This window comes from Giraffa tippelskirchi, chromosome 3 (genome assembly GCF_054371585.1).
Source record: "Giraffa tippelskirchi isolate mGirTip1 chromosome 3, T2T-mGirTip1v1.2.pri, whole genome shotgun sequence".
Taxonomy (NCBI): domain Eukaryota; kingdom Metazoa; phylum Chordata; class Mammalia; order Artiodactyla; family Giraffidae; genus Giraffa; species Giraffa tippelskirchi.
In genome coordinates this window covers 13,737,638-13,763,806 of record NC_137277.1, presented here as the reverse complement: position 1 = coordinate 13,763,806, position 26,169 = coordinate 13,737,638, and the positions used below count along the sequence as shown (strand labels likewise).

Below are 26,169 nucleotides of genomic sequence, written 5' to 3'. Positions count from 1 at the left end.
CTACTACTGTGGGCAAGAATCCCTTAGAAGAAATGGAGTAGCCATCATGGTCAACAAAAGAGTCTGAAAGGCAGTACTTGGATGCAATCTCAAAAACGATAGAATGATCTCTGTTCGTTTCCAAGGCAAACCATTCAATATCACGGTAATCCAAGTCTATGCCCCGACCAGTAACGCCAAAGAAGCTGAAGTTGAATGATTCTATGAAGACCTACAAGACCTTCTAGAACTAACACCCAAAAAAGATGTCCTTTTCATTATAGGGGACTGGAATGCAAAAGTAGGAAGTCAAGAAACACCTGGCGTAACAGGAAAATTTGGCCTTGGAGTACAGAATGAAGCAGGGCAAAGGCTAATAGAGTTTTGCCACGAGAACGCACTGGTAATAGCAAACACCCTATTCCAACAACACAAGAGAAGACTCTACACGTGGACATCACCAGATGGTCAACACCAAAATCAGATTGATTATATTCTTTGCAGCCAAAGATGGAGAAGCTCTATACAAGTCAGCAAAAACAAGACCGGGAGCAGACTGTGGCTCGGATCATGAACTGCTTATTGCCAAATTCAGACTTAAATTGAAGAAAGTAGGGAAAACCACTAGACCATTCAGGTATGACCTAGATCAAATCCCTTATGAGTATACAGTGGAAGTGACAAATAGATTTAAGGGACTAGACCTGATAGACAGAGTGCCTGATGAACTATGGACAGAGGTTCGTGACATTGTACAGGAGACAGGGATCAAGAAAATCCCCATGGAAAAGAAATGCAAAAAAGCAAAATGGCTGTCTGAGGAGGCCTTACAGATAGCTGGGAAGAGACGAGAAGCGAAAAGCAAAGGAGAAAAGGAAAGATATTCCCATCTGAATGCAGAGTTCCAAAGAAGAGCAAGAAGAGATAAGAAAGCCTTCCTCAGCGATCAGTGCAAAGAAATAGAGGAAAACAACAGATTAGGAAAGACTAGAGATCTCTTCAAGAAAATTAGAGATACCAAAGGAACATTTCATGCAAAGATAGGCTCGATAAAGGACAGAAATGGTACGGACCTAACAGAAGCAGAAGATATTAAGAAGAGGTGGCAAGAATACCCAGAAGAACTGTACAAAAAAGATCTTCACAACCCAGATAATCACGATGGTGTGATCACTCACCTAGAGACAGACATCCTGGAATGTGAAGTCAAATGGGCCTTAGAAAGCATCACTACAAACAAAGCTAGTGGAGATGATGGAATTTCAGTTGAGCTATTTCAAATCCTCAAAGGTGATGCTGTGAAAGTGCTGCACTCGATATGCCAGCAAATTTGGAAAACTCAGCAGTGGCCACGGGACTGGAAAAGGTCAGTGTTCGTTCCAATCCCAAAGAAAGGCAATGACAAAGAATGCTCAAACTACCACACAATTGCACTCATCTCACATGCTAGTAAAGAAATGCTCAAAGTTCTCCAAGCCAGGCTTCAGCAATACGTGAACCGTGAACTTCCAGATGTTCAAGCTGGTTTTAGAAAAGGCAGAGGAACCAGAGATCAAATTGCCAATATCCGCTGGATCATCGAAAAAGCAAGAGAGCTCCAGAAAAACATCTATTTCTGGTTTGTTGACTATGCCAAAGCCTTTGACTGTGTGGATCACAATAAACTGTGGAAAATTCTGAAAGAGATGGGAATACCAGACCACCTGACCTGTCTCTTGAGAAACCTGTATGCAGGTCAGGAAGCAACAGTTAGAACTGGACATGGAACAACAGACTGGTTCCAAATAGGAAAAGGAGTACGTCAAGGCTGTATACTGTCACCCTGCTTATTTAACTTATATGCAGAGTACATCATGAGAAACGCTGGGCTGGAAGAAACACAAGCTGGAATCAAGATTGCTGGGAGAAATATCAATAACCTCAGATATGCAGATGACACCACCCTTATGGCAGAGAGTGAAGAAGAACTAAAGAGCTCTTGATGAGGTGAAAGAGGAGAGTGAAAAAGTTGGCTTAAAGCTCAACATTCATAAAACTAAGATCATGGCATCTGGTCCCATCACTTCATGGGAAATAGATGGGGAAACAGTGGAAACAGTGTCAGACTTTATTTTTTTGGGCTCCAGAATCACTGCTGATGGTGATTGCAGCCATGAAATTAAAAGACGCTTACTCCTTGGAAGGAAGGTTATGGCCAACCTAGATAGCATATTTAAAAGCAGAGACATTACTTTGCCAACAAAAGTCCGTCTAGTCAAGGCTATGGTTTTTCCAGTGGTCATGTATGGATGTGAGAGTTGGACGGTGAAGAAAGCTGAGCGCCGAAGAATTGATGCTTTTGAACTGTGGTGTTGGAGAAGACTCTTGAGAGTCCCTTGGACTGCAAAGAGATCTAATTAATCCATCCTAAAAGAGATCAATCCTGGGTGTTCATTGGAAGGTCTGATGTTGAACCTGAAACTCCAATACTTTGGCCACCTCATGTGAAGGGTTGACTCATTGGAAAAGACCCTAATGCTGGGTAGGATTGGGGGTGGGAGGAGAAGGGGACGACAGAGGATGAGATGGTTGGATGGCATAACCGACTCGATGGACATGGGTTTGGGTAGACTCTGGGAGTTGGTGATGGACAGAGAGGCCTGGCGCGCTGCAATTCATGGGGTCGCAAAGAGTCGGACACGACTGAGCAACTGAACTGAACTGAACTGAAGAAACAATGGTGAGCAAAGAAAGTGATAAGCATGTTTAAATTTTGTGGAAGGCTGCATTTAAATTGCTCTGCTCTTGCTTTTAATATACTCACTTGGTAAAACTCCATTCCTGGTTAAAAGAAGTGTCTGCTTTTTCTGTGTGTGCAGCCATGCAGCTGCACTAGAGTTGAAGTTAACTATGCTGTTTTCACTTTAAACTGATGATCATGAAGGTCAAGTAGGTCCTTATGTCTGCTGGGCAATCACATTATACTCAGCTGGTCCACTAACTTTCCCACTCTTCTTGTTGACTGCTTCACATCATTTCTCTTTCAAACCACCACTTCCTTCTCTATTTAATCACAACTTCTTTTATCTCTCTAATTAAAGAAGTCCTTATGGCATAAACTGAAGAATAAAACTAAAGAGCCTCTTGATGAAGGTAAAAGAGGAGAGTGAAAAAGTTGGCTTAAAACTCAACATTCAGAAAACTAAGATCATGGCATCTTGTCCCATTACTTCATGGCAAATAGATGGGAAAATAATGGAAAAAGTGAAAGACTTTATTTTTTTGGGCTCCAAAATCACTGCAGATGGTGACTGCAGCCATGAAATTAAAAGACGCTTGCTCCTTGGAAGAAAAGCTAGTACCAACCTAGACAGCATATTAAAAAGCAGAGACATCACTCTGCCAGCAAAAGTCCATCTAGTCAAAGCTATGGTTTTTCCAGTAGTCATGCATGGGCATGAGAGTGGGACTATAAAGAAGGCTGAGCGCCAACGAATTGATGCTTTTGAACTGTGGTGTTGAAGAAGACTCTTGAGAGTCCCTTGGACTGCAAGGAGATCCAATCTGTCAATCCTAAATGAAATCAGTCCTGAATATTCATTGGAAGGACTGATGCTGAAGCTGAAACTCCAAAACTTTGGCCACATGATGCAAAGAACTGACTCATTTGAAAAGACCCTGATGCTGGGAAAGATTGAAGGTGGGAGGAGAAGGGGACGACAGAGGATGAGATGGTTGGATGGCATCACCAACTTGATGGGCATGAGTTTGAGTAAGTTCCAGGAGTTGGTGATGGACAGGGAAGCCTGGCGTGCTGCAGTCCATGGGGTTGCAAAGAGCTGGACATGACTGAGCAGCTGAACCGAACTGAACTGAAAGAAGTCCTCATCACCGACCACCACGAAATTCCCTCTTCACACTGTTTCTAAATCTTATCCTCTCAATTTCTCTTAAACACCCTTCAGTTAGGCTTCTTTCCACTCTCACCACCTACAACTTCTCTCTCTCTCTCTTTTAACTTCTTTTTTTGATATTAACAGTGATCTCCATGTGGCTATACACAATTGTCAATTCTCAGCCCTTATCTTACTTGGATTATCAGCAGCATTTAATTCTGTTGATTTGCCCGCTAATCTGATAGCATCTATAGCAGATGCTACAGATGCACTGACCAAAAATCTCTTTAACTTTTGCTGTTTCAATGCACACTAGCCCAACTTTTAATTGCCTGTATCTCTTTGTCTGAAGGATTTCTTTGTGTATGTTGTGTTACAAAATGATCACCACAATAAGTCTAGTTAACATCCATTACAGTGGCTCCTTTTAAAATATATCACAATCCAATTACTTTTTTTTTTTTTTTTGGCAGTGACTCCAGTCAAGTGGGGGATCTAGTTCTCATCTCACCCAAGACCAGGTGTCAAATCCGTGTCCCCTGCAGTTGAAGCCCAGAATCTTAACCACTGGACTTCCAGAAAAATCCCTATTTTTCACCACGTTATTGTTATCTAACCTGGTATTAAAAACCATCATTTCTAACGTGGATTACTCTAAAATCCTCTTAAATGGTTTCCTTGTTTCTATTCTTGGTTTCTTTTCTCCACTTCCCCTACCTCCACTGCTTCACCACACCATTTGCTCACATAGAATCCAAAAAGATCTGGTGAAAGATTAGGTCAGATTATATCATGCCTCAGCTCTAAATCCTTCAATGGCTTTCCATTTCTCTTAGAAAAAAGCCCAAGACCTGGCAGGGCTTTCATGGTGATGGCTGATCTTGTACCCATCACGTCTCTTTTCTCATCTCCTACTACTGTTTTCCTTACTTACTCAACTTCAGCTACATTGAACTTCTTGCTGTTTCTTGAATACCCCTGATATGCTCCCACCTTTGGGCCTTAGTACTTATTCCCTTTGCCTGCAACACTCTTTTTCAAGAAGTCCCCACATGGCTGAAACTCATAACTTCTTCAGGTATTTGCTCAAATGTCACCATCTTAAAGAGACCCAATTCTCTGTTTAAGACCATAACTGCTCCTTTTCCCAATATACTTGCTCTCCCAGTCTCCTTTACTGTAGTCTACTTTTCATTCTTCTCTATAGAATTTACCACTTTCAAACATACTATATAATGCACTTATTTATTATGTTTATTGTTTACTGCTTATTTCCTCTGCTAGAATGTAAGCTCTGTGGGGGAAGTTATATTTGTTCTGTTCACTGATGTACTGTAAATGCCTCAAACAATGCCTGGCATGTAGTAAGTGCTGAATAAATAGTTGTTGAATGAATAAAGAAAGGAAAAACTATTATATTATAAATACAGTTCCATATAAAACTTCAAGACCAAATAATAATTGTAACATCTCACTCACCTGTAATATTTTTAACTTTATCCATCAACACATTTAAATCAATCTTCTCATTATCTTGAATATAAAAAAATAAAAAAAATTTTTAGAAAAATGATATTAAATCCTTAAATTGTGAAGCAAAATCCCCAAATTCAAACATTTGAAAACATTTCCCTGGAAGTTTATTAGTTTTCATGTCAGAGATCATGACTGTAATTAAAACAGTTCCTGCATTTTACTCTATCAAAATCCACACAGCACAACGCATGAGCAAGGTTTAAAGTACTCTCCTTTCCTTTGAGACAGTCTTTTATTAGGTTTGTCTTTCTCAGACAGGAGTTTGAAACTTACTGAGAATTAAAAAATTTTGTTTAAAAATTATGTCTCCATTTCACCAGTGTTGACTTTACCTTCGGGCCTATGTTCACCTTGGCACCAAGTGATACCCTTAAAGGACAGACTGCTGGTATGCATGTCTGGTGCTCTTAGCTTGCTAACACAATCATCATCATGTTGATGTATTTGGTTAAACCTCCAAGTTATATTTCTTCTGTTTACTGACAAAATTTTTGTTTTGCAGTACCCATTCTCAATGGAAAGACTTTTTCATAGACCATTAACTTAGTTTCTTTAGTCAGCATTTCTCAAAATAAAATCAGAAGCTATTGGATATCAATAGATACATTTTAATGAGTTTATAAAACTGCAAGTTGAGAAACACTAAATTGGGAGGTTACAATAGTAATTAAAGGATTATTGTTGTTCAGTTGCTAAGTTGTATCTGACTCTTTGGGACCCCCATGAACTGAAGCACACCAGGTTTCCCTGTCCTTCATTATCTCCTAGAATTTGCTTAAACTCATGTCCATTGAGTGGGTGATGCCATCCAACCATTTCATCCTCTGTTGCCCCCTTCTCCTCTTGCCCTTAATAGTAAAAAGATGCTATTACACTAATAGGCAAGATTCAGTTTGCAACCTTAAAGCTGTCCATGGACAAGCTCATTCTCCACTCATGACTTGGTCAAGGGTGCCAATTCATCACTGCTCAAATGTGTTTGCATTCTTGTATTATTTTTAATATTCCTCAGATTTTAAGTTCCCCCAAGGGTGAGATACCAGTTTAATGGTTTGTTCAAGAGTGATGTTCCATAAATGCTTTGCTGTTGTTCAGTCACTCAGTCATGTCCAACTCTTTGCGACCTCATGGACTGCAGCACACCAGGCTGCCCTGTCCTTCACTATCTCACAGAGTTTGCTGAAATTTATGTCCATTGAGTCGGTGATGCCATCCAGCCATCTCATCCTCTGTTGCCCACTTCTCCTCTTGCCCTTAATCTTTCCCAGAATCCTCTGTCCATGGAATTTTCCAGGCAAAATACTGGAGTGGGTAACCATTCCCTTTTCCAGGGGATCTTCCCGACCCAGGGATTGAATCCCGGTCTTTTGCATTATAGGCAGATTCTTTACCATCTGAGCTACCAGGAAAGCCCCCACAAATGTTTCCTGAATAATAAAATTCTAGCAAAATGCAAGCATATTATATAGAATGAATTAGCTTTAAAAATAGTATATATTCCAGGTTCTTAGGTGTGAAATTTATCCTTGCTTGTTCTTTTTAAAATGTATTTTAAATTATGATAATCTTTTATTGGTATCCTTTATCCTTTATAGTATTTTATTGTTATTAATATGAGTACTATTATAATTATTTTAAATAAGATAAAGAAGAATCTTTTGGGATTAAAGTTTGTTTCTATAGAAGACAGATGCCATCATTTCCTTTACTTTGCATGCCTCTAATTTACTCCATTGAGACTTGCTGGGCCATGGAAACTGTTTACCATTCTATCTCAGATGATTTCACAGATGTACAAGGCAGTCCACCAGAATGAGATTAATAACTCTACACTTTAAATTACTGTGGCGGTATTTTTTATCATGTTTCAGGATATTAAGAAAACAGGGTAGCCAAAAATATCTAAATTTACTGCATTGGTAGATTAAAAGAGTTCTGAAAGGGTTTAAGACCCCCAGATGCGAAGAGCTGATTTGTTTGAAAAGACCCTGATGCTGGGAGAGATTGAGGGCAGGAGGAGAAGGGGACGACAGAGGATGAAATGGTTGGATGGCATCACTGACTCAATGGACATGGGTTTGGGTGGATTCCAGGAGTTGGTGATGGACAGGGAGGCCTGGCATGCTGTGGTTCATGGGGTTGCAAAGAGTCGGACACAACTGAGCGACAGAACTGAACTGATGCTGGGAAAGATTGAAGGCAGGAAGAGAAGGGGACAATAGAGGATAAGATGGTTGGATGGCATCACCAACTTAATGGACATGAGTTTGAGCAAGCTCTGGGAGTTGGTGATGGACTGGGAAACCTGGCATGCTGCATTCCATGGGGTCGCAAAGAGTCAGACATGACTGAGTGACTGAACTGAACTGAATTGAAAGGGTTTAAAAAAGCAGAGATAAAATCATTTTTGGAAAAATTGCCTGCTTCTTATTAAGTCAAAGGCCCCAAGAGCCTAGAACAGTGCCTGACACATCATAGGCATTCAATTAAAGTTTATGGACTGAAATAATGAAAGGTACTGGGGAAAGGGAAGTAAGGATGGGGGGAAAAGGGTTATTGTGAGATTATGAAATCATTTATGCAAAACTTTTGAAAACTGTAAAGCACCATAGAATTTTTTTAAAAATTCCATTCAATTTAAACAAAAGAAAAAAGAATGAAGGTACCACTTATTTGGAAAAACCCATATTCATTGACTATGGTCAAGCTTCCATTTTTACTACTTCCTCAAGGGGGCAAGTGCCCCTCAAAATTTCCTGATTAACTTTTCTCAACTCGACTAGTATTAGAAAAGTCTAATACATGCCAAATTTAATGCCAACTGGTAACTTCACTATACATCTTCTTAAGATCAGTAATTCTGTAGTTCGTGGCGATATTAGCAGAGTGGTTGAAAGACAGTTTCTAGAGCCAGATTGCCTGTCTACCACTAGCTCTCTGACTCGAGGCAAGCTACTTGTTTTCTCTGTGCCTTAGTTTCCTGATATATAAATTAAGCATTAAAATGGAACTTATAGAGTAGTTTGGAAGATTAAATGATATAGTAAACTTTTTAGAACAGTGCCTTGCACATGTCAGGACTATGTAGGTGTTGCACACTGCTATTTAATGCTAGATTAACAGTACGGACTCAAGGATTGAAGTCTTGACACTAGGTCTCTGAAATCTACAAAATCTCTAGTTCAATAAATCCTCCACATTCTTAAAAAAAACCACAACAACCTAATGATTAAAGACTTGAATATTCTTGTTAGACGTTGGCATTTCCTACGGAGAGTGACACTTGTCATCTATATTGGGCAGCCTTCTTGGTAATCTTCCCTGAGTGATAGTTACTTGGCTTCAGCTGTGCTGAAGGCCTCATTATTTTTCTTCTTTTCATATATTATACATCATATCTTCAGTCATTTCAGCCCTGACACTGGCCTCATATCCAAAGTTTTGCTAAGGGGTATACTGATATCAAAACTCTCACCATCAATTGGTAGGTGGTCCTTTAGTTCCTGGATTTCTTCCTCTGTGAGATCAATTCTCATGTTTTTAAGGCAAATGGCCACTTTATCAGAAGATACCTTTGTCCCTTAGGAAAGAAAGGGATGGATATGAGAAATATTTCTAGTGATATAAAGAGTGGATCATTTTAGCTCATACTGAGGCATCAATATTTATAGAGAATAAAGAGCAAAGAACAAATGGCTGAAGTAAACATGGTCTTGGTGTCTAAGTCAGAAATTCCTAAACCTTGATCTCTGGGATTTGGAAAACTTTTAAGAGAAGAAACTGAGGGGTTGGAGGTATCTGATGTGTGTGTGTGTGTTAGTTGCTTAGTCGTGTCTGATTCTTTGCAACCCCATAGACTGCAGCCTACCAGGCCCCTCCATACATGGGATTCTCCAGGCAAGAACACTGGAGTGGGTTGCCACTTCCTTCTCCAAAAGGAACTATAGAAAGAAAGAAAGTGAAGTCACTCAGTCGTGTCGGATTCTTTGCGACCCCATGGACTGTAGCCTACCAGGCTTCTCTAGCCATGGAATTTTCCAGGCAAGAGTACTTGAGTGGGTTGCCATTTCCTTCCAGGAGGTATCTGATAAGTCATGACAAAGACTAAAATTAACCTTTATAAACATGTCTCTACAGTAGGATTTGAAACTTGCTAAATTAATGGAGAACTATCCATCCATCCATCCATCCATCCATCCTGTCCATGGATTTACTCTATCATAATCTTATACATTTAATAACACACATTTCTAGGTACTATCTCTGGAAAGTCAGTATCAATATGACTGAAAGAGGCCCAGTAATCTGAATGCTAAATCTTTCCCTCTTCCCCAGTTACTCTGATATACAACTTTATTTGGGAACCAAAGCTTTTGGGTTTACTGTAGTTAAACAATTTTGGTGAATGTACAGTACCTAAGGCATATAAAAAATAAATACTGAATTAATAACTGGGACAGCAGGATTAATAATCTGAAATATTTAAAACAGAGTTTTTGAAAATAACAACAAAGCTCAATGTCTTCAGTTATAATTGCCTTTTCATCATACTTCTCACTCACCTTCAAGAGACCGCAATTCTTTCATCAACCTGTTCATATACACCCTTCTTTTGGCTGCAAGAAAGAAAAAAATCCAAGTCTCAGACAGCAGTGTAGATATTTTAAAATAGGATAAAACGTGCATAATTTTAGAAATACAAAGACTTGCATGTTTTATTCTAGACATTTTTATTATTTCACTTAAAAGAATAAAACTCAGGAATGGAAACAGCTCTCAACTTGGTAAAATCATTTTGGTGGGGAGGGCATGAGACATTCCTTAAATAGCGTGTATTAGTCATGTAAGTCCATAGTCTCAAGTTTCCTTGAAGGCCACTGTGATTTCTTTCCCCGCTGTGATATTTTTAATTCTCACCATCAACTGGAAGATCGTTCAGCAGTTCCATGCCTTTATCTTCTGTGAGCTCTATCCCCATATTTTCCAGAAAATTTTCCAGGTTACTAGTATCAACTTTCTCACCTTCAAAAAGTAAAACATGGTAATGGTTGACAATTTGAAGAATGATGATTCTTTATTATTAAAAAAAATCCCTATATTGTCTTTGTCAATTTAGTAATGAAGCAAACCTGGCAAGAATGCAAACTACAATGCTAACACATGATCTTAGAGTGTTGTGGCTAAACAAAGGTGATCAAAGTTAGGCTGTGGGTCAGTAGATGGAAACATTCATCATTAAATAGGTAGAGCGAGAGACTATATCAATAAGGAAATAACTGCTATTAAAATAAAATTTTGTGCATGCATTAAAATCCCGGTTTTGCAGTCTTTTTGATCATGTGTCATGGAACTATACTGGGCTTTTCTCCAGGGCCTTCTTTCTTTTTTAAAAAAATTATTTATTTTTAATTGAAGGACAATTGCTTTACAGAATTTTGTTGTTTTCTGTCAAACCTCAACATGAATCAGCCATAGGTATACATATATCCCCTCCCTCTTGAACCTCCCCCTGCTTCTACCTCTCTATCCTACCCCTCTAGGTTGATACAGAGCCCCTGTTTGAGTTTCCTGAGACATACAGAAAATTCCTGATGGCTAGCTATTTTACACATGGTAATAAAAGTTTCCATGTTGCTCTCTCCATACATCTCACCCTTTCCTCCCTTTTCCCATGTCCAAGTCTGTTCTCTATGTCTGTTTCTCCATTGCTGCCCTGCAAATAAATTCTTCAGAATCATCTTTCTAGATTCTGTATATATGCATTAGTGTATGATATTTATCTTTCTCTTTCTGACTTACTTCACTCTGTATAATAAGCTCTAGGTTCATCCACCTCATTAGAACTGACTCAAATGTGTTCCTTTTTTATGGCTGAGTAACATTCCATTGTGTATATGTACCACAACTTCTTTATCCATTCATCTGTCGATGGGCATCTAGGTTGCTTTCATGTTCTAGCTATTGTAAATAGTGCTGCAATGAACAATGGGATACATGTGTCTTTTTCAATTTTGGTTTCCTCAGTCTGCTAACTTCATCAAGCTTTTGACAGACATGAACCACCTTCTGCCTCAAGGTTATTATTCTAACCATATCTTTTATTTGGATCATTTCCTTTCTCAAAAGGTAAGGATCTTAAAGATGTCTACCCTCTCTATATTCTGTTTTACCACTCCAATTTTTCTTCCCATTGCCAGCTTTCTTTTCAACCCTTCCTATAGTGCCCTTTTGGACTCATATGTCATTAAATTTCAATTTCTCTATATTGTCAATCTCTTTGCAGACTCTTACCTTCTTTATTAAGTTAATTTCACCTTCTCTTAATAGACTTTTCTATTATTATTATTATTTAATTTTTTATTTAGAGAAAACTGCTCATCATTCTACATCCCATTGTCTTAGGGCTTGGCATTCTCCTGGATTCCAGTTGCTGCTTTCCAACTATGCTCAAATCTTTCCTCTTTTGAGATTTATGAAATGCTTTCTTTTTATTGTCTCTTAATTGATTTCTTGGTTGTGTCAGGAGCTTATATCCTATTACTCACAGTCTTCCTCTGCATTCAAACTCCTGGCATTGTTACAGTGAATTCCAGTCTTTATTTGGAGGGCTCATTCAACAACTTATTCTTCAGATCTCTGACCTCCTTATCCTCAGACTTATCTCATAAATTCTATACTAGTTAACCAACATGGACATACCCTTGACTTTGTTATCACCTAGAAGTGCTTGTTAAAATCTTCAATTCTAACATGCCTGCTCCTGGCCAGAACTTCATATTTTCCCACTTCATTTACTTCCTTACTCCTACCACACATGTTACAGTCTCTGTAGAGCCCTTCATTCCACCCCCTCACTTTTCTCTAAGTTCATAATTTCCATTATAACTTCACTTCCTTCCCTATCTGCCCATACTCGACCACTTAACCACTCTCTTGACTACACCTTTCATGTCTTTATGCTTTCATTCTTTTGGCACATCAGTCTTGAGAAACTCCTAACTTGGTCCACCTGAAGAATACCATAATCATGGGAAAAGTTATTTATGATAACTGACCTTGTTTGACTCTTGGCACTTCTCCACGGTGCTTTCATATATTTCTCTAGTTCCTATTTTCTACCAAAGTAATCTGAAACCAGCAATGTCCATGCATGCTAAGTCGTTTCAGTTGTGTCTGACTCTGCGACCCTGTGGAATGTAGCCCGCCAGTCTCCTCTGTCCATGGGACTCTCCAGGCAAGAATACTGGAGTGGGTTGCCATGTCATCCTCCGGGGGATCTTCCCAACCCAGAGATCAAACTCACATCTCTTATGTCTCCTTCATTGGCAGGTGGGTTCTTTCCCACTAGTGCCACCTGGAAAGCCCAAAATCAGCAATACTTTTTTTTGAAGTTCCCTACCCCATTACTGTGCCTTTTTTTTTTTTTCAGTAGATGATTCTGCTTTCCACTTCATGGAGAAAACTGAAGCTTTGAGGTAAATTCTTCTGAATTTAACTTCACATTTACACAGATTCTTTTCCTGACTTGAGGTCTGACTGACTCAGAGAAAAGATGTGGTTTCAGATTTTTATCCACATATTCAACCGCCTAGCATTCAATTTCCCACAGGAAATTTCTCACAGGAGCCCCAAACTCAATATGACCAAAATGAAGACTATATCTTGGTTCCTAAGTCTGTTTTGCTGAAGTCTTTATTTTGGTAAACGTCGTTATCACCTACCCAACTACCCAACTCAGAAACTAAGGAGTCATCCTTCACCCCATCCTTTTGCTCTATTTCCATAGCTCATGAGTAGCCAAATCCTATAGATTCTACATCAGTAACATCTCTTACATATGCCCCTTTCTTTCAAGTCTCATAAATAATGGCTTAGTTCTGCCCTTTATTGTCTTTTGCCTGAACAGTTACAATCTGCTTCGTAACTAGTCTCCCTGACTCTATTCTAGCACACAAATCTCCATCCATCATTTATACTGCAGCTTGAGTAATCTTTCTAATTTGCACATCTAATCACATAGTCCCCTGTTTAAAACCCTGTAATGACTCCCCACTCAGCACAGAATGAAATTTACACTCCTTTGGTATCCAAGGTCCTCCATAATTTGTCTCCTATATATTAGTTTCCTGATGTTGCTGTATGTTCAGTTCAGTTCAGTCGCTCAGTCGTGTCCGACTCTTTGCGACCCCATGAATTGCAGCACGCCAGGCCTCTCTGTCCATCACAAACTCCTGGAGTCTACCCAAACCCATGTCCATCGAGTCAGTGATGCCATCCAACCATCTCATCCTCTGCCGGCCCCTTCTCCTCCTGCCCCCAATCCTTCCCAGCATTAGGGTCTTTTCCAATGAGTCAACTCTTTGCATCAGGTGGCCAAAGTATTGGAGATTCAGCTTCAACATCAGTCCTTCCAATGAACACCCAGGACTGATCTCCTTTAGGATGGATTGATTGGATCTCCTTACAGTCCAAGGGACTCTCAAGAGTCTTCTCCAACACCAGGTTCAAAAGCATCAATTCTGCGGCGCTCAGCTTTCTTCACCGTCCAACTCTCACATCCATACATGACCACTGGAAAAACCATAGCCTTGACTAGATGGACTTTTGTTGGCAAAGTAATGTCTCTGCTTTTAAATATGCTATCTAGGTTGGCCATAACCTTCCTTCCAAGGAGTAAGCATCTTTTAATTTCATGGCTGCAATCACCATCTGCAGTGATTTTGGAGCCCAAAAAAATAAAGTCTGACACTGTTTCCACTTTTCCCCCATCTATTTCCCATGAAGTGATGGAACCAGATGCCATGATCTTAGTTTTCTGAATGTTGAGCTTTAAGCCAACTTTTTCACTCTCCTCTTTCACTTTCATCAAGAGGCTCTTTAGTTCTTCTTCACTCTCTGCCATAAGGGTGGTGTCATCTGCATATCTGAGGTTATTGATATTTCTCCTGGCAATCTTGATTCCAGCTTGTGTTTCTTCCAGCCCAGCGTTTCTCATGATGTACTCTGCATAGAAGTTAAATAAGCAGGGTGACAATATACAGCCTTGACGTGCTCCTTTTCCTATTTGGAACCAGTCTGTTGTTCCATGTCCAGTTCTAACTGTTGCTTCCTGACCTGCATACAGGTTTCTCAAGAGACAGGTCAGATAGTCTGGTATTCCCATCTCTTTCAGAATTTTCCACAGTTTATTGTGATCCACACAGTCAAAGGCTTTGGCATAGTCAATAAAGCAGAAATAGATGTTTCTCTGGAACTCTCTTGCTTTTTCGATGATCCAGAGGATATTGGCAATTTGATCTCTGGTTCCTCTGCCTTTTCTAAAACCAGCTTGAACATCTGGAAGTTCACGGTTCACGTATTGCTGAAGCCTGGCTTGGAGAATTTTGAGCATTACTTTACTAGCATGTGAGATGAGTGCAATTGTGTGGGTATGTTACAAATTACCAAAATCTTGGTGACCTAAAACAACATGGATTTGTTTCTTGTGCAGTTCTGGGGGTCAGAGGTCTGAGTCAGTCCCATTGGGGTAACATCAAGGTATCAGCAAGGCTGGCTCCTTCAGGGGGCTCTAGAGAGAGAATCCGTTCCCTTGCATTTTCCATGTGTAGAGGCCACTTTCCTTGGTTCATGACCCCTCTTCCATCTTTAAAGTCAGCAGTATAGCATATAGTTTCCATTGCTGCGTTGCCTTCTACTTTTTCTGTCATCAATTTCACTTTGCTTCCTTCTTCTAAGGATATTTCTGATTACATTTAGGGTCAGCTGGATAATCAAGGATATTTTCTCCATCTCCAGATCATCCTTAATCACATTTCCACATTCCTGGTCTTTTGCCACGTAAGGCAACAGCCACAAGTTCTGCCCATCCCACTCTGTCTGTCTGGCGAAAGTGACTCACCTTTCAGGATCAGCTCACTGCTGCCCGTACTAGTAAAGCGCTCACTAGTTTCTCCTCCTCAGGTTCAAGCAACCATTCTGCTCTTTCTTTGCTTTGTATAGGTTTTAAACAAAGCGCCTATAGCATTTTATTGCATTGATTTATAGTTTTTTCCTTGCCCCAACTACATAAGCTCCTGTAAGGTTGGTTTTTATGGATCCACACTTGGAATACAGTAGATGCTTAACAATGAGTTAATAAAAATCTAACCTACCTGTAAAAAAGTTTCCTTCATCCATTACCACACTCATATCTACTTTCCCCTCATCTGTAAGAGAAGACAGATTTTTATGCATAAAGACAATAAAAGAGAGAAATAGAAGACAGATATAAGTTATACTCTGAAGAAAAACATGAAATTCAGCAAATGTTATGGTTTGCTTTCGAGTTTTATCCTATTTTCATTCCAAATGGAAAGTGTGGAAAGACAAACCTCTTGATTATAAAGAGGATACTTAACTCACACTTCCAACTTCACTTTTATTCTATTAAGACAAACTCTACATGGTAGAATGCTGGACTGACATTTAAAAAGTCACCCTCTCTACTTTCAGATCTGGAAAAATTCTTTTTTTTTTATTGATGATAAGGTTGATAGGCATCTTAAAAGGGGCAAATGCTCAAGTAGGAAAGATTTGACTTGGAAAATTGAAAATATCTATTTTGGGGGACTTTCCTGGCAGCCCAGTGGTTAAGACTCCATGCTTCCACTGCATGGGTTTGATACCTGGTTGGGGAACTAAGATCCTGCATGCAATGCAACGTGGCCAAAACAAACCAAACCAAAACAACTTACTTTTTTTGCTCAATCCACAGGTAACACTTAGCTGTGTTCAGGCACTACCCATACTCAGTATTAAAAAAAAAGAGCTTTGATCAATCTGACTAAACTTTAATAAGCAGTTTAAAAATCTTTATTTGTATTTTCCTTTTAAATGGGGGTATTTAGGTATTTAGAGGGAACAGCCTGATGGATGATCAGTGTCTCACAGGAAGCTGTCTGTTCTCATGTATTTCAGTTAGTCCTACGGAAGACTCATGAATAGCCTGAAACAGGTCTCTAATGTTATTTCCCGTGGGCTCATTGACCTAGAATTGGTACTCCAGGGGTTGGCTGATATGCCCATGACCAAAATCACTGTTGTGGCATTCTAGTAATGTTTAAAATACCTGGAAAATATGATAATAAAATATATCTACATCCTTTTATAGGCAGATCAAAAATACTGGGAAACTATCTATTTCCAGTAATAAAGAAAAAACTATTCTGTGGAAAATTTCCATTTCTCTGGCCAGAGCAAAAGCATAGTTAAGTGGCATTGTGTCGGCATGAATATATATGGGTCATTATAATTACTAGTAACAAAATCTACTATTAAATGCCTACTATGTGTTAGGCCTTATCCTAGAAATGTACAACATTTAGGAAAGGTAGCTATTACATTTTTCTTCTTTTTTTAAGAAACTAAGACTCAGAGGGATTAATTTGAACAATCTTGCACAGACAGAGCTGAGATTTAAGTCTGTATCTTATTCCAAATTTCAAATTCTTTCCATAATGCCATATAATCAGTAGAGCCAGTGGGATAAAGCCCAGGTTTTTACTGTTTTTCTCAAAGGGGTTTGTTATCTTGAAAACTTCCTAGTGGATACTTGTGGGTCTCACTATTAGAAGTTACTCTAACATATGCTAGGTGTGATAGTTATAAAGGAAAATTATTTTGGAATTATTTCTTCATTTTGAACTTGTTTCTGGTAGTTAAGAATTCATCCTAGCTAAATTTTTCCCTGTCTTTTTCTTAAGACTACTTTCCTCCTCATTCTATTTGCTTATTTTCAAACTTTCCTTATCAAATATTCCCTCCATTTATTTATTTATTTATTTTGCTTCTCCTTTTGGTCTGCTAATAATCTTTTCAGTGCTCTGGCACAATGCTAAACTTTGCTAAATCTGTGGACAGCTAACTTCCTAGGGAAAGACAAGTAAGATAAATTATTAGAGTATTCATTTCCAAACATCTTATAGATATTTCTAGTTCAAAGTTGTATAGATATCTCAAATTCAAAATGTGTAAAACTAAAACTATTCTTTTGATATTATAACCTGAATCTTTCCTGAATTCTCAAATTGGCTATGATACAATTTATGATTTAGTCACAAGGAAATGTCTGCTTCCTAAAAAAAATGTTTTAAAGCTAAACTTTATTATTAGTTTTGGCCACATGGTATGTGGGATCTTTGTTCCTGGTCAGGGATAGAACCCATGGACCCTGCATTAGAAGTGTAGAGTCTTGACCACTGGACCTCCAGGGAAGACTCTAAAATTTTTCTTCTTTTTCATAACTCACATGTAATCAGTCACTTAAGTCCTATTCATTTTAATTCTAAAATGTTTCCCAAATCAGTCCATGATGACTAATCCATCACTAAGTTCACTTCACTTGCACAGGCCCTTATCATCTCTTGTTGGAACACTGCAATATGTTTTAAATTTGAGTCTTTCTTTTCAATAGTGCCCTCTATGTTGCCATTAGCACTGACTTCCAAAAGTGAAATATTCTAGATACACTACTGCCTATAGAATGAAGACTAAAATTGAAGGGAGAAACAGACAAATAATTGGAGAGTTCAATATCAAATTTTTGATAATGGCTAGAACACCTAAATAGAAAAACAGTAGAATAAAGAAAACAGACAATATTATCAACCATAAAACATCCTCCAGGATATACCATTATGCTAGGTCATAAAAAAGTCTCATTCAGTTCTGAGATCACAGGAAGTATGTTCTCTGACTACAGTGGAATTAATTCAAAATCAGTAGTAGAAGGAAATTTAAGAAATACACAAATATTTGGAAATTAAAAACACATTTTAAGATAACCCATGGATCAAAAAAAGAAATTACAATGGGAAATTAGAAAGTATTTCTAGTTGAATGAAGAGGAAACCATATCAAAATTTTTGGATTACAGTTGAAAATAATTATGTTAGAAAAGAAGAAAAATCTGAAATTAATAATCTAAATTTTCATTTTAAGAATCTATAAAACAAAGAGCAAACTAAATCCAATGTAAACTGAAAGAAGGAAATAATAGAGATTAGAAGTGAAATCCATAAAATGGAAAGCAGAAAATCAGGGAAAATTGATGTTGGCTCTTTGGAAAGATCAACAAAATTGTCAAACTCTTAGCTAGACTAACCAAATAAAAAGAGATAAGACAGATTAAAATCAGGAAACCAATACTAACTTTACAGAAATTAACAGGATTATAAACACATACTATGAATAACTTCATGTCAACAAATTAGACAATTTAGATGAAATGGGCAAATTCCTAGAAAAGGCACAAATTACCAAAATAACAGAAAGAAGGCTAAAGCTCTAACGTCTGGTTTAAGGTTCTAGTCTTGGCAGCCTTCCTTTTCAGCTTGTTTTCTGCAACTTTATGACATGAAATGTATATTCTAGCCATAGAGAAATTCTTGCTAGTTCCATAACCATGTGATTTTGCATGATTTTATGCTTTTTCATGCACTGCTTTCCTCATCTAGGATTTTTTTTTTTAATGAAGAACTTCTACATACCTGATAAAATTTTCTCTGATCCTTTTCTTGGCAAACTTAGCTTTTCCCTCCTTTAGAATCTTAATGAAAATATTTTTATTATTATAACACAACCACATAGCCATTATGAGGACTTGTTAACACGCAAACCTTTTTACTAGACTGTGAACTTTTAGAGGACACTGTCACTTTTATATTTCTAGTAGCTTATGTATATCATCCTTCATTTTTATATTTTTAATAGCTTATGTATATTAGGCACTCAATAAGGTCCACTGCACAAATTGATGCGTTCTTGAGGACTGGGCCCTTATCTCTTGTTTTTTAGTATATCTGCACAATTTCAAACATACTCTCAGCAATTCTCATATATGAATCAAAAATTTCACCAGGAGCAGCTCACCATCCACGGGCAAGTTGTTTACCAGGTCTTTATGTTCTTCTTCTTCAATCTTAAAGCCCATATTTTCCATGAAGGAGTCCAGCTTATTAACATTAAGATCCACTCCTTAGGTAAAAATAAAATGGGAATGAGAAAAACAAACAATAATGACTAAGTGAAAAGTGCTAGACATATCCATGCCATTAATTAGAGAGTGAAAAATCAAAGGAACAAGAAAGTTATTCAAGAATCAAGAACAGAACTTATTCCTCATTTTTGTCCAGAGGATTTGATTATTGTTCTTATGCAACATTTATAAGGAAGAAACTAAAAAATTAGGCAAGTCTGGTGAATTCTGGTAAGAAACTGCCTTTATAGTTATATTCAGAAAATAGAACTTAAAATGCAATGATAGAAACAAAAATAATTTCTTCAAAGCTGGTTATGTTCAAACCAGTAAATGATGAGACAAAAACACTTAATAAATGAACATGTTATACTGACAATTTTTCACCACCAAAAAAATACATGATTTTTTAAAAAAGCAAGTGCAAAACATGAGGAGTCTCAATTTCGCTCACCTTTGAGAGACTTTATGCCATCCAGCAGCTTATGTTTGTACAACTTTCCAGCAGCTGGAACATAAGGAACAATACAGTAATTGATGAAATTAGCTGAAATAATTCAAAATCCCGGAAATTTAAAAAAAGAACATTCTTATAATTTTACTCATTTTTTCTATTTATATGCCAACTAAGAGACAAATGGGGGAAAACTATTAAGATAGTAAATCGACTCACTTTTTTTTTGACAAATGAAACAATTATTAGTGGTACCTTGCCACACCTTTATCATCTCTCACTCTCTTTTTTCATCTGATTTTTCCTTTTCTACTCCTCTGCTTAAGCTCAAGCATATTAATGTTCCCAAGGATAGCATCAGATATTGTGAGACTCATGAATGAATGAATAGTAGCTGATTCCTGAGCTAAAACAACTGATGATGACAGGTTGTCTTGGAATGGTGGTACTGAACATTTCTCCATATTTTCATGTGACATCAAATGGATATTGTTTTAGATATTTTCATTGACAAGCCCATGAGAATAAACTCTTTTGCAAAGAAATCCCTTAGTGAAATGTCATCTGTTATCATCACAGGCTTCATATTTTACAGAAATTCAAAGATTGATTTCTATTTTAGATGGAGAACTAGCATGGATATTTGACTCCCTCTCTAGAAATCAGCCCTGGAGGAAACTGAAATAAGAGTGAAAACTGGATTTTAGGAACTAAATGAAAAGTCACAGCAAAATCTCTTGGAAAATGGAAAACTGTACTGGTGTGCGTGTGTGTGTGGTTTTACAGCCTACATTGGAAGGCTTACTAGAGGTCACAGTTAAAGGACCAATGGGTGAAACATTAAAAGATATTAGATAATGTAATAAGAATAAGAAAGTATAAAAAGAATCAATGGAAATACTAGTTATAAAAGATTAGGTATAAAACATTTAAATACAGAAATATAGTAGATGAGATAGAAAGTGAAGTTGCTCAGTCGTGTCCGACTCTTTGAGACCCCACAGACTGTAGCCTACCAGGCTCCTCCATCCATGGGATTTTCGAGCCAAGAATATTGGAGTGGGTTACCATTTCCTTCTCCAGGAGATCTTCCCGACCCAGGGATTGAACCCGGGTCTCCCGCATTGTAGGCAGATGCTTTACCATCTGAGCCACCAGGGAAGCCCAGATGAGATAGAGTACAGTGAAAAGAGCTGAAAAATTAATTAGTGGGCTGTCCGACCAGATTGAGGAACCCTCAGAAGATAGCAAAGAAGGATAAAAAAGTAGAAAATGGAAAGTTACAAGATATGAGTATAGAAGTAAGAGTGTTAATCTTTGGGTAATGGGCATTCCAAAGAAGAGATAATAAAAATAGCAAAGAGAAATTATTTGAAGAAGTAATGAATTAAAATTTCCAGGATCAGAGAGAGATTAAAGACCATATATTAGAAGGGCTCATATAGGTTAAAATAGAGGAGATAAAGAAAGCCCTAACCTGAACACATAAGAGTGACTTTAAAAATACAGAATAAAAAGGTAAAATTCTAAAATTCTTCAAAGAGAAAAGTAATTCATCTATAAAGGAAGAAAAACCAGATTTCTCAACAGTTTCTCAACATTGCTGAAAGGCAATGGAGCAGTTATTATTTGAAAGAACTTTGAACTTACATACAAAATGTTATTTAAGTATAAGGGCATAATAAAAAATATTCTCAGGTATTCAATGTTTAGTATTAATCACACAGAGACTCATATTGAAAATACTCTTTTAAAGTAAGCTCTCAATAAGTAAAGCAAATGTAGGAGAGAATACAAGAGTTATGGCAAGAAAAAATGTTCAGATATTTTGGTTAAGTCCATTGCAGATTTACAAAAAGTCTAGGTACAGATTGCTTCCCTGGTGGCTCAGATGGTAAAGAATCTGCCTGCAATGCCAGAGACCTGGGTTCGATCCCTGGGTTGTGAAGATTCCCCTGGAGGAGGAAATGGCAACCCACTCCAGTATTCTTGCCTGGAGAATCCTCATGGGCAGAACAGCCTGGTGGGCTACAGTCCATGGGGTTGTAAAGAGTCAGACATGACTAAGCAACTAAACGCAGCTAGGTACAGAAGAAAAAGAGAAAGGATATTATCCATAATAACTGACTCTTGCATCCTGGATAAATATCAATATGACTGGGATAGGAAACAAGTTAAGTTGACAAATCAGTCATGAAAGTGTGCTAAAATCCTTGTCTTAACTGGGGGAAGATATAGATTGACAAGTTTAAGGAATAATTAGGGTAAATGGCCATGAATATGTCTCAATAAGGACAACCACTATAACTTTTCAACTTCCAGAAGAAGATTCAAGGAATATAGTGGAAATTATAAAGGTTGAAAAAAGTAACAGAAATACTGCAAACTACAAAATATGATAGCAGAACTATGTCCTATGTTATAGTAATTATAATAATTATAAATGAGTTCAACTCAACAATTACAAAATATAAACTGTCAGATATACTGAAAAACAAAATCAAATAATATGTTGTCTAGAAGAGACACAGAGTAAAAAGACATAGAAAAGTTGATAACAGCATGGATATGAACCAAGAGAAAGCTGGGGTAGCAATCCTATTACCTAAATAGGAATTATGGCAAAATACATCAAAGGATAAAGAAGGATGTTATTTATCTATAAAAGGATCAATAGAACAAAATATATTTTCACCATAAATACGTATGTACCTAATAATGAGGCCTGCAACTATTAATATATAAAGCAGCAACTGACAACTGCAAGGAGAAATAGTATAATTATAATTGGAGATTTTTTACATCCCTATTTAGAAACACATATCAAGCCAACAAAAATAAAATACATATTGAAGATTTGAACAATACAATTAATGTTTAAGCACACTTACTAACAGAATGTATATTTTTTGGGAGAACACATAGAATACTAAAGAAAACAGACCATGTTTTCAGTAATAAAGGTAGCCTAGAAAAATTCCCAAGGGATCAATATCACACATAATGTATTTTCTGACCATAATATAATAAAATTAAAATTTAATAACAAAAGAATTGCTAAACATTAGACATACCTCAAGAAGACAAGAGTGTACATCTTTCACTCAGTCCATGAAAAAAACTCTGTGTCCTTACCTCACAAAACCTCAAAAAAGTAAAAAAAACAAAAAAACAAAAAAACCCGAAATCTTGAAAGTACAAGGAACTTCAGACAAGCCTTTCTCTCTTTGCTTTGTCATTACTGATGACCTGAGTCTGCTTCTTATTTTTTTTCAATTTATTTATTTTTAATTGAAGGATAATTGCTTTCCAATATTGTGTTGGCTTCTGCCATACATCAACATGAATCAGCCATAGGTATACATACGTTCCCTCCTCCTTGAACCTCCCTCCCACCTCTCACCCCATCCCACCCATCTAGGTTGTCACAGAGCACTGGTTTGAGCTCCCTGATTCATACAGCAAATTCCCACTGGCTATCTATTTTTACATACGGTAGTGCCTATTTTTCCATGCTACTCTCTTCATTTGTCCCATCCTCTCCTTCCCACCCCTACTGTGTCCACAAGTCTGATCTCTATGTCTGAGTCTCCACTGCTGCCTTGCAAATAGGTTCATCTGTACCATCTTTCTAGATACTGTACATATGCATTAATACACGATATTTGTTTTTCCGCTCAGTTTCTTGTTTTTAGACTTTCGCATGAGAATCAGTCACTAGCCTTTGATATTACCCAATGGTCTTTCTTCTGTGAAATGTGAGATTTTTTCTCTTCCCCCCATAACTTTGCCCTTTCTTGTTTTTCCATTATGATTATATCACACTTTTGGGGGTTGGTAATTAAGATTAACTGCTCGTTATTATGACTATATAAATATTATAACTAAGCCACATAATGGATACTTCCCATTCCATAATAGGTTATAACTATTAATACATTTCCTTTCATATTGAAATTTTTATCTTTCTTGCGGTTAACGATTGACTTTTTTCCAGTTTTTTTATTGGCGTAAGATTAATTTACAATGTTGTGTTAGTGTCTGCTGTACAACAAAGTGAATCAGCTATAGGTATACATATATTTTTTCCCTCTTGGGCCTCCCTCCCACCCCTCATTTCACCCACCTAGGTCATCACAGAACACTGGGCTGAGCTCCCTGTGCTATACGGCAGCTTCCCACTAGCTATCTACTTTACACAGGGTGGTGTAAATATGTCAATGCCACTCTTCCAATTTGTCCCATCTTCCCATTCCCCGCCCCCTCCGCCCCTCGCTGTGTCCACAAATCTGTTCTCTACTACTGTGTCTCTATTTCTACCCTGCAAATAAGTTCTTTAGTAACAATGTCTTATTTTGCTTAGTTTCCAACCTGTCTATGTAGTTAATTAATCTCTAACTCTCAAACAGAACTGAAAAATCTCCTCTCAATATGTTAAAATAATGTTAGATATTCTACCAGTTCCTAGACTATCACTTTTTTTGGAGACAATATTCTTCTGCTCTAACTTAAACAATTTCCTTCACCTTTTTTAAAAATTAATTTTTATTGGAGTATATCTGCTTTATCATGTTGTGTTAGTTTCTATTGTGCAGCAAAGTGAATCAACTGTATGTATACATATACCTTCTCTTTTTTGGATTTCCTCCTTCCCATTTAGGTCACTACAAAGCACTGAGTAGAGATCCCTGAACTATTCTGTAGGTTCTCTTTAGTTATCTATTTTATACTCTCTCTAATCTCAATGCATAGCTGTTATGTTGAGATTTTCCTTTATCATTTTCCCGAAAACTGTCTTAATTTCACTCTTTTTTATACTTGTTTCAGCAAAATATTTTCTTTTATTATTTTTCAAATTGACATATAATTGCTTTATAATGTTTCAGGAATCAGCGAACTAAGGTGGACTAGAATGGGTGAATTTAACTCAGATGACCAATATATCTACTACTGTGGGCAAGAATCCCTTAGAAGAAATGGAGTAGCCATCATAGTCATCAAAAGAGTCCGAAATGGAGCACTTGGATGCAATCTCAAAAATGACAGAATGATCTCTGTTCATTTCCAAGGCAAACCATTCAATATCACGGTAATCCAAGTCTATGTCCCAACCAGTAACGCTGAAGAGGCTGAAGTTGAACAGTTCTATGAAGACCTACAAGACCTTCTAGAACTAACACCTAAAAAAGATGTCCTTTTCATTATAGGGGACTGGAATGCAAAAGTAGGAAGTCAAGAAACACCTGGAGTAACAGGCAAATTTGGCCGTGGAGTACAGAATGAAGCAGGGCAAAGGCTAATAGAGTTCTGCCAAGAGAATGCACTGGTCAAAGCAAACACCCTCTTCCAACAACACAAGAGAAGACTCTACACATGGACATCACCAGATGGTCAACACTGAAATCAGACTGATTATATTCTTTTCAGCCAAAGATGGAGAAGCTCTATACAGTCAGCAAAAACAAGACTGGGAAACGGACTGTGGCTCAGATCATGAACTCCTTATTGCCAAATTCAGACTGAAATTGAAGAAAGTGGAGAAAACCACTAGACCATTCAGGTATGACCTAAATCAAATCCCTTATGACTATACAGTAGAAGTGAGAAATAGATTTAAGGGACTAGATCTGACAGACAGAGTGCCTGATGAACAATCAACGGAGGTTTGTGACATTGTACAGGAGACAGGAATCAAGAACATCCCCAAGAAAAAGAGATGCAAAAAAGCAAAATGGCTGTCTGAGGAGGCCTTACAAATAGCTGTGAAAAGAAGAGAAGCGAAAAGCAAAGGAGAAAAGGAAAGATATACCCATCTGAATGCAGAGTTCCAAAGAATAGCTAGGAGAGATAAGAAAGACTTCCTCAGCAATCAATGCAAAGAAATAGAGGAAAACAATAGAATGGGAAAGACTAGAGATCTCTTCAAGAATATTAGAGATACCAAGGGAACATTTCATGCAAAGATGGGCTCAATAAAGGACAGAAATGGTAGGGACCTAACAGAAGCAGAAGATATTAAGAAGAGGTGGCAAGAATACACAGAAGAACTGTACAAAAAAGGTCCTCACAACCCAGATAATCACGATGGTGTGATCACTCACCTAGAACCAGACTTCCTGGAATGTGAAGTCAAGTGGGCCTTAGGAAGAATCACTACAAACAAAGCTAGTGGAGGTGATGGAATTCCAGTTGAGCTATTTCAAATCCTGGAAGATGATGCTGTGAAAGTACTGCACTCAATATGTCAGCAAATTTGGAAAACTCAGCAGTGGCCATAGGACTGGAAAAGGTCAGTTTTCATTCCAATCCCA

General features: G+C 37.6%; 1 protein-coding gene across 15 annotated transcripts in view; it reads right to left on the bottom strand.

Annotated features, from left to right (window-relative positions):
• EFCAB3 (EF-hand calcium binding domain 3) overlaps positions 1–26,169 on the bottom strand; it is a 349,923-nt gene that overhangs the window by 66,271 nt on the left and 257,483 nt on the right. For 11 of the 15 annotated variants that reach the window (XM_081576514.1, XM_081576515.1, XM_081576519.1 and 8 more), the window contains 7 exons: positions 19,859–19,912; positions 19,299–19,403; positions 15,542–15,595; positions 10,308–10,412; positions 9,953–10,006; positions 8,866–8,970; positions 5,334–5,387 (listed from right to left, as the gene is read on the bottom strand). In XM_081576514.1, coding sequence (XP_081432640.1) covers positions 5,334–5,387; positions 8,866–8,970; positions 9,953–10,006; positions 10,308–10,412; positions 15,542–15,595; positions 19,299–19,403; positions 19,859–19,912 — 531 coding nt within the window. Of the gene's footprint in view, positions 1–5,333; positions 5,388–8,865; positions 8,971–9,952; positions 10,007–10,307; positions 10,413–15,541; positions 15,596–18,916; positions 18,993–19,298; positions 19,404–19,858; positions 19,913–26,169 lie in introns of those variants that run through there. The other 4 variants (XM_081576523.1, XM_081576524.1, XM_081576521.1 and 1 more) reach the window with 3 other exon arrangements.